General features: G+C 44.3%; 2 protein-coding genes across 2 annotated transcripts in view; one reads left to right on the top strand and one right to left on the bottom strand.

Annotated features, from left to right (window-relative positions):
• Window positions 1-4295: 4295 nt before the first annotated feature.
• rasd2b (RASD family member 2b) lies at window positions 4296-6172 on the bottom strand. Its single transcript, XM_076289977.1, has 2 exons — window positions 5397-6172; window positions 4296-5161 (listed from the first exon to the last, which is right to left on the bottom strand). The coding sequence occupies exons 1-2, from the start codon at window positions 6040-6042 to the stop codon at window positions 4626-4628; spliced, it is 1182 nt and encodes a 393-aa protein (XP_076146092.1). The 5' UTR covers window positions 6043-6172; the 3' UTR covers window positions 4296-4625.
• Window positions 6173-8402: 2230 nt separating this feature from the next.
• The window catches only part of mycbpap (mycbp associated protein), a 73061-nt gene continuing 72049 nt past the window's right edge, over window positions 8403-9414 (top strand). The window contains exon 1 of the mRNA XM_076285550.1: window positions 8403-8675. Within this exon, the coding sequence (XP_076141665.1) occupies window positions 8609-8675 (67 nt within the window). The 5' untranslated portion in view covers window positions 8403-8608. The remainder of the gene's footprint in view (window positions 8676-9414) is intronic.

Raw genomic sequence — 9414 nt, 5'->3', positions numbered from 1 at the left:
CATCCAACCGAAGTCCTGCATGCAGAGTTCCGCAAAGGTGTCCTCCGGAAGATGTTGAACAATGCATGCAGGGCAGAATTAGGCCAATACCCCCTAATTATCAACATTCAAAAAAGAGCCGTTAAGTTCTGGCAACGCATTAAAATGAGCATTCTCGACTCACTCCACCAGCTGGCTCTGAAAAGCCAAGAGCAAAACATGGGACTTGTCCCACTTAGCCAACTGGAGACTCAGTGAACTAACACCATCCCACATCACTGAGGCCCAGTACAATGTTACAGTAGCAAGACAAATTTGACCCAACCAAATTACAAACACTAAGAAAGGAAAATGACATCTATCGGAAAGAAGTCACCAAAACACAATTTAAATTACAATGTTATTTTGCCCTAAAACATGACTACAAAATAGCTACTTACCTGAGTACACTTAAAGACCCAAATCTCAGGAAAACTATGAAAATGTACAGACTCAATGTACAGACTCAGTCTCTCTATTGAAAATGGCAGATACAGGCAAACCTGGCTGCCCAGAGAAGAGAGGCTGTTCTCGCACTGCAGCCTGGGCGCTGTGGAGCTCCACTTCTTGACAGATTGCCCGAAATACGAACATTGGCATTCAATAAATTAAATTCAATCCTCCCTGAGTTTTCGAACCTGGACAAATGAGACAAAATTGCCTTACATCCTCGGAGATAACGAGGAAGTGGCCATTCTGGCTGCAAAATTTGTAGCAGCCCGCCATAACCTGAAAGACAGCCAGTGAGACCACAACAACCAACAATGTCGGATGTTTGTTTTTATTAAAAGAATTGTCGTTCTACCTTTATGTCTTACTTAATTCCCTGTTAAACATGTTCTTTTTCTTGTTATCCTTCTATGTGTACATGTAATTGAGCTTTGGCAAGAAATGTTCATGCCAATAAAGCTTTCTTAAATTGAACTGAATTGAATTGAGGTAGAGGAAGGTTACATAAAAAAGGAAAGAAAAACCAGACTGCTTTGACCTTTTGATGGTTTGATGATTCATGAAGGAAAGCCTTCTTTCAGACAAGAAGGTTTGTGCTGTTTCTTTGTGTTTTTGTGTGTGTGTGTGTTTATCGCTACACGTGTGGAGATGTATTTGCTGGCAACTGATTGAGTTTAGGTGTTTGTTTATGTGTGTGTGTGTGTGTGTGTGTGTGTGTGTGTGTGTGTGTGTGTGTGTGTGTGTGTGTGTGTGTGTGTTTGTGGGTCTGGGAATCAAGATCCTGAGTCACTGTGTGTGCACGTGTACATATGTGGGTCAAAAAGCTTGAGGGTCAGGGCATGCTTATATGTATGTGTGTGTGTGTGTGTGTGTGTGTGTATGTGTGAGTGCCTACTTATGTGTGTGTGTGTGTGTGAGAGTGCTAACCTATACTAATCTAATATGAATAGTATACTGTGTGTGTGCGTGTGCGTGCGTGCATGCGTGCGTGTGTGTGTGTGTGTGTGCGTGCGTGTGTGTGTGTGTTCATGTGTGCTTGAGCACTCAACAGGTACCTCACAGTATGCAGTATGTCAGGCCCACCACTTAGAGTGTAGTGCCATCACGTTTCTGTTGTACTGTATGGTTGCCAGGGCGACGGGGCCGCGGCAATGTGCCTGAGTGGCACGCGTCCGAGGGACCCTGAGGGGGCGGAGCTTCAGGACTAATGCCATGATCTGTTTTTATCTTTCACATGTGTGTGGGGGTGTGTGTGGAGTGTGTGTGCTTCGGAGGGGAGGTGTGGGGGGGGGGGGGGTGAGGTGGTGGTTTGATGTTTGTGTGTGAGTGTGTGTGTGTGCGTGTGTGTGTGTGTCTGTGCATGTGTCTCTCTCTCTCTCTCTCTGTGATTGTGTGTGTGTGTGTGTGCATAGACTTGACACATATGAACTGGCCTTCTGTTGCATTACAAGGAACTAGAGCACTGATACACACATACAGTATATCTATCTGTCTGTTTGTCTCTCTGTCTGTCTATTTCTCAGTCTGTTTTTCTTTAGAAAACACCAAGACAGTGACACCCTTAACAAAATTAAACATGCTATGATTATTGTGTTCATCTTTTCATTTTAAACTTTCAACATGATTTAGAAATAGCAACAGAATGTGAAGAAACAATCGATTCGATGCAAAGTCCAATACACCTGCTGCTCTGTGTTGTCCAGAGATCGATCTATTGCAAACCACAGTGCCAGGGCTGACTCTATTGTAATACCATTTTGCACCACATGAGGCACTGTGTTACAGTTTTTCTCAGTCGCCTTGGTACATTTCTTGAATCATTACTTTTGTGCGCGCACACACACACACACACACACACACACACACACACACACACACACACACACACACACACACACACACACACACACACACACACACACACACAAAGAGAGAGCGAGAGGAAGAGACTAATACTCATGCTCACATACACACTGACTTATCTCACACACACACACATGCTAGAGACAATAATATAGTATTGTAAGGAGAAGATTATTACAATACAAGGTGAAAGTCTTCTAATGGTCATATCCTACTGCACATATCTAACATCCTAAAGGCGAACTTCCCACACGCCTTCCTACGGGTTGCAGTCAGAGGGTTCTCCAATTTCTCCAAATTATCTTGGGCAGCCGTGGCCTACTGGTTAGTGCTTCGGACTTGTAACCGAAGGGTTGCTGGTTCGAACCCTGATGGCTGAAGTGCCCTTGAGCAAGGCCCCTAACCCCTCGCTGCTCCCCGAGCGCCGCTGTTGATGCAGGCAGCTCACTGTGCCGGGATTAGTGTGTGCTTCACCTCACTGTGTGCTCACTGTGTGCTGTGTGTGTTTCCCTAATTCACAGATTGGAATAAATGCAGAGACCAAATTTCCCTCACAGGATCAAAAGAGTATATACTTATACTTACTTACTGTAAATGCAGAGGCTGATTTTCCCTCATGAGTATATATACAATACTTATGCTTTACTTTACTTTAAATTATATTTCAATCCAGTAGAGGAAAGAATCTGTGACAATACTTTAACATTTGTCATTGACTTGTTTTGTTTACATTCTTTTGTTGTTTGTTCTGGTGTTTTGTTTGAATCGTGCTGTGTGTGTGTGTGTGTGTGTGTGTGTGAGAGAGAGAGAGAGAAAGAGAGAGAGAGAAAAAGATGAAGGAAGAGAGAAAGAAAACAGACATAGAGGAGACTGAGTTTGTATGTGTGTGTTTGTGTGTTTGTGTGTGTGTGTGTGTGTGTGAGTCTGTCTGAGAATGTATATGTGTGTCAGTGTAAAGTGGGTTGATGTAACCTGCATTTATGGCAGGTTAGCGTTTGTGCGGGTATTGAAGCACCATTGTATTCAAAGCAAAACCAATCATGCCTCATTCACAAGTCTGAATAATCTCTTTATGATTATGCAGTCACTCATTGCCATCTCTGTGTCCTGTTGTGTCATCACTCTCTCTCTCCTCTCGTCCTTGCTCTTTATCAGATTTTTACATGACTGACAGACATAGATGGATAGATAGATGGTAAGAGAGAGAGAGAGAGAGAGAGAGAGATGAATTGCGCTGTTCCACTTGTTTCCCCTAATTTCACCCCAGTATTTCACCACCATACATGGCCAGAGCGGAGCAGTGTGGAGTATATCAATCTTAACCTGGCAGTGCTGTCGATGCTAACGACACACTTACAGTAATACCATACATGTCTTTATAACCTGTTGTCTGTGTCCTCAAGAATGAAAAACAAACACATATACATCTTGCTTTGTATATAAATGCTGGAAATAAATATTTCAGTAGGCCTATTATTTATCTGCAATGTTATTGCATAATGCTAGATTTTACTGTGACTTAATTTATTGCGCTCGGTGGGTTGTGCATCACTTACTTCAGAAGAGGGCCCGGGTTGCTGATTTTACTGTGACTTAATGTATTGCGCTCGGCGGGTTGTGCATCACTTACTCCAGAAGAGGGCCCGGGTTGCTGATCTAGCGCGCCAGAGTCTGTCACGATGGTGCTTCAGCTCTCGCGCGTTGTGGAGTGGCGGCTATGCTAATAGCGGTGAGCTGAGGGGTGTTACGCAATGCTGAGTACTCTGATTCAACAAAAATCCACCTACGCTTGTATTGCCTTTCCGTTTGGTAATGAGAAGTTAATCACGCAAACACACACACGTACACACACACACACACACACACACACACACACAGTGTATGAGGTGAGCAGTGTCAAACATTGCACTGGGTCGATTTCCTGGTATCAAAATTGTTTATTTAAAATCTCAATAATTCGGTGTAATTTACATTTATACAACAAAAACGTCAGATTTCCACAAACACCTGAATCCAAAGTGCCCTGTGTCTGAATACCAAACTGATTGACAAGTAAACATTTGTGTCAGGCAAGAAAAGGTAAAACCACATGCACACACGTGGTTTTAAACAGCTGTGACTGTGGGAGCAAACCATACGGATCTACAATGCGCTAGTCTACTCCTGTTTCAGATACTTCGCCATAAAACACTGAATAACTAGTTCTATGATGTCCAAGTAACTCTCTCTAGCTCTGTCTGTCTGTCTTTCTCTCGCCATCTTCCAACCGTCGTCTTTGTCTATTTTCTTCAGTCTCATTGAATTTGGCATCTCTCAAGTGGTTTGCTCGGTTTCCCCGACGATGCGTGCGGCCCGAGGACCAGCCGGAGGTCGGTGCTGAAGCTCGGTCTGCGCGCGAGAGGGTAGAGGGCCCCGCACGGCATCTCGAACCCGGTAGACTTATTGGCTCCTCGCCCGGGCTGCCGGCCCGCTCGCAGCGCTTGGTAAGAGCGTATGGACACTTTGCGGTGCTGCGAGGGTCCAGTCTCCAGCGGCAGTCCTCCGCGTCGGGCCAGCGCCTCGAACACTTGCTCCAGGTTCACGTTGTCTTTGGCGGAGGTCTCGAAGAACGCACAGCCGTCCCCGAACACTTCCATGATCTCGTCCCGGGACACGGCCCACTCGTTTTCGGGAAGGTCCGCTTTGTTGGCGCATATCACGGTGGGGACTCGTGGGCGCTCTTTGGATTTAAGCAGAGCGGTTTTGGCCGCCAAGATTTCGGTGCGCAGCGCGCGCACCTCCTCGAAGGACTTGCGATCGTCCAGGCTGAACACAAGCAGGAAGATGTTGCCTGCAGGAGAGAACAGAATTTACAGAAAAGAGACCGGGTTATTAAAGTTACAGAACAAACACGCCTCAGACTCAACACACTTTTGCTTTTTTGTCTCTATTCTTCTATCGACACACAGTGCAATTAAATGTTTTATTAACTTGTTTGTTCACCTTTCAAAACAATAAAGACTTGTTGTTTAGCCTTATGCATGTAATAAATATGAAATGGTCATTTGGCTAATATCTTTACGCACCGGTTAAGATGGAGAGTCTGCGTTTTGCGGGGAAGCTCCTCTCTCCAGAGGCATCAAGGATATCGATCTGGTACGTCTCCCCTCGGATGTCGTACAGTTTCCGATGGAAGTCTTCGGATGTGGGCTCGTACTGCTCATCGAAGCCGTCGCGGAGGAACCGCCGCAGGATGGAGGTCTTGCCGACGCGTGGCGCTCCCAGCACCACGATGCGCCAGCAGTTTTGCGGCTTGGTGGAGCCGGACGCATCCTGGCGTGGCTGCTCCTGCGCCAGCTGCTGCAGTCGAGATTGCCCGTTGAGCACCAGCGCCGCCAGCTGATCCAGCGCAGATCGCTTGCATGGGCTGCGCTCGGTGGAGGACGTCGTGCACCTGTTGCCTACGCTGGACGAGCGGGATCTCGCTTTCTTCTCCTGGTGCCTCCACTGCGATGTGGCCAGCTTAAGGATCCCCATGCCGGCCTTGGATATGTTGGATACCTTCAGTCCCGGCGCAGTAAGATGCTGCGTGGCGCTCTTGTATGCCAGGAGAACCTTCGAGGAGCCCACGCCGCTCCCGCCGGGAAACGGCGCCCCAGAGCACTGGAGCGTCGGCCGTGCAGTGTTTTTGGAGTTCTGCACAGAAACGCTGACAGGCTCCTTCATCTCCATTGCTTTGTGTTTGTTGTGGTAAGAGTGCGATGGCCGGACCGGATTCGGATATAGTTTCACTGGGCTCCTGTGTCCCAGTAATCCGCTCCAGCCTTCGTTTTGAAACTTTCACAGACTCCGTCTGCTCAACTCTCAACTCGCTCGCTGGCTGTCAACTCCTCCGAAGCGGCTATATAGCCTCTACTTTAATCCCTCCCACTAATGAGTCTCCAGGCGTCTCTCCCTGCATTCTGGTTGGTTTGGCAAACACTGGACCCCAGCGATGATTGACGGGTGCGCAACGCTAGCGGTGTACCCGGAGAGAACATAACGTTTTCACGGAGTCCTAGAAACTGTTTTGAAAGGGACTCGACTTCTAGAGCTGTGCGTTCGTATAATGATAAGTCGGGGGGGACGTTCTGTTGTTTGGTACCATATAGCATAAACAGGTAGGTTATGTGACAGGAAACACATGTTAAAGTATCCACAAAGCACTCGTTTTTGGAAGTATTAAATCCGTTAGGGGAGACAAACAGTCTTGTGCGACAAGGATTTTTATTTATTTATTTTCTTTTCCATAGCCTATTTATCAAATTGATTCCAGCCAGTGGTGCCACTCTATTATGAAGATAAAATACATATATGCTACAACATGACAATATAGAATATGATATACTAAATACAGTTGCAATTGGGCTACAAAAAAAATACTCAAAAAGTCAAGTCAAGTCAAGTCAGATGTATTTGTATAGCGCATTTAACATGCACAGAGTGCAACCCAAAGTGCAAAAGACAAACAATTTAACCTAAAGTTTAATGTGATTAGACAACACTATTTACATTTTATATTTATTGTGATAGGCTACATTTATTTATTTTTTACATTAACGTTTATTTATTTCCAAAATTAGCTTTTTATCCAACAGCAACATCATGGTATGCACATAGCTGTACACATGGCAGACAGACAACAGGTGCTATAGAACTGTTGGACTTTAGGTCCTGCGGGGGCCGGGTGTGTGTATGTGTCTCTCTCTCTCTATCTCTCTCTCTCTCTTATTCACACACACACACACACACACACACTCAGACACACACACAGTATACAATTCATATTACGTCGGCATCAGTCATGTGGGTACCCTATACTGTGATGTAGTTAGCTGTAGCGGGTATATTGTGATCAACCCCAAATGTTAATAATGTACAAATGTAAATGTAAATCAGGTTTATAGGCCAAGTATACTTGCTTATACAAGGAATTTGGTGCATTTATCTCATCCGTGAATTAGTGAACATACAGAGCACACAGTGAACACAGTGAGGTGAAGCACCCACTAACCTGGAACAGCCTTGTTACAGCGGCGCTCGGGGAGCAGTGAGGGGTTAGGTGCCTTGCCGCATCTCTCACTGGAGAGGGATAGAACCTGCAACCCTTCGGCTCCAAGCTCGAAGCCCTAAACAATAGGCCACTGCTGCCCCCACAATCCCCATGGATTTAATACAAATCATTGCCTATTGTAAGTGGATATATTGAGCTGGTGATGCTTTTTAAGTGGGTATACTGTGTAGCCCTGTAGGCTACACCACTAGTTAGCTTCATATGAGTTTAAATTTCTAATTGTTATGAAAAACACTAATTGTTATGAAAAAGAAAATTAAGATCCATGAGACCAACTTTGAACAACATTAACTCTCAATTGAGGCTGTGACTTTCTATTCATAAGCAAATTGGCCCCACCCAATGATGATTGATGGTGTGTGTCATCAGTATTTTGCAGGCCTATGTATAGCCTTTGAAACTATTTAATGTCATATTAGGGACTATATTTTGATTAATTTTCGGTAAGATTAATATGTGATCACTTTAAGAATATCGAGACTGCCACATGTGGTATTCTGGAAAATGCCATGTTTTACTGAAAAGTTGATACAAAATGATCTGTATTGTCTCTGGCTAGATAGGCCTAGTTAGATAGATAGATAGATAGATAGATAGGCTACTTTATTGATCCCTAGGATAAATTCAAGATAGATAGATAGATAGATAGATAGATAGATCAGTGGATATGAGGTTAATTTATTCCAAAATGAATCATTATATGTAGGCCTAATGGAAAATATTTGTGGTCTTCAAATGTTCTGGCCTAATGAATTGCGCACGTGCACTTCGTCTATTAATTTTTATTGTATCTTTAGGATCTTTAGGATCCTACTGTCTCTACTGTCAAGTTTAGTCTTTTGATTTGTTTTTACTGATCTGATTGTATTCTCCTGTGGCCGCTGCACCACCATGCTGCATGAGTGCAAGCCTACCAAAGACCTATGTATGTTGCAGACGCGTCTGTTGCCATAGATACAGACCACAGTGAATACACACAAGCAGAACCAGGAAATCTGTCAACGAAGATAACGACTTTCCTAACCACAAACAGAACTGAAAAGCTACCTAATGTGTTCAGACTGTTTACATGTAATGATGTGAACACTGCATTTGCTAGAGTGTAAGTAAAGGAGGGGTAGCTTGGACTAACGTGCTAGTTAATGACAGAAGGCTAGTTGTTGCTAACAAGCTAAAGACTGGAACATGGCAAGTCTCGGCAAATCAACAAGTAAAGTTTCCAGGAAAGAAACAAGACCGCGATCTCCGCCAGGTAAGTAGCCTAAAAGGAAGAGTGGCCTTGGCAGTGCTATGTTTGGGCTTTTACAAACGTTGTTGTCAGAACCTTTGTGTAGTCTGGAATCTAATCAGGAAATAGACATTTGCTTAAAAGTAATGCAAAGTTGCGTTAACGTTAACGTTTCCTTGGTATTTTCATATCCGGTCATTTTAATGTGGCACACAAAGCTAATGCAATATCGAATCCCTTATAGCTATTGAGGAATTGCTTTAACGACCAAGTAAGTCAAACATAATTATAGTTAATTAGTCAATTAACTATTATTAGTCAATTATAATTATAGTTAAAACCACAATGAGAAGTATTGTTTGGTAACTTTCACCTGTCATCCGCGACCTAGAATTTCAGCAGAAAAGGAACTGTTTGTCAATCAATCAAAGGGGTGCAACACAAGCAAGAATGGTGGTCGTGGTCCACTTAACACCTTTTCATCCGTTTTTTGTTTTTTTTTGGCGAGGCTAGGCACTTGCCGTGTCACAGTTCAGTGGCGAATAGGCTACTTGGTGGGCTGCAGTTACAATGAGATAGCAGGGGGCAGAGATCTGCGGAAACTGGATCACGGTGATACAATCTCCTATCTGGGTTGTGAACATGTTAATAACAGGCTTCAAAGGTGCAAACAGCTGTGTGTGTGTGTGTGTATGTGTGAGAGAGATTGAGTGTGTGTATGTGTGAGAGAGATTGAGGATGTGTGTGTGTGTGTGTGTGTGTG

Source organism: Alosa pseudoharengus, unplaced genomic scaffold, assembly GCF_046254945.1.
Source record: "Alosa pseudoharengus isolate Yale_2024_CS ecotype anadromous, Long Island Sound unplaced genomic scaffold, YU_APseudo_1.1 YU_APseudo_1.1_scf_1, whole genome shotgun sequence".
NCBI classification, from domain to species: Eukaryota; Metazoa; Chordata; class Actinopteri; order Clupeiformes; family Clupeidae; genus Alosa; species Alosa pseudoharengus.
This window is presented reverse-complemented; position numbering and strand designations above follow the sequence as displayed.

Bases quoted from the DNA above. Each gene is read 5' to 3' on its own strand.
- rasd2b (XM_076289977.1), bottom strand. From the start codon at position 6,042: ATGGAGATGAAGGAGCCTGTCAGCGTTTCTGTGCAGAACTCCAAAAAC. The intron at 5,162-5,396 runs GTGCGTAAAGAT...TCTCTCCTGCAG, and splicing joins CAGACTCTCCATCTTAACCG to GCAACATCTTCCTGCTTGTG.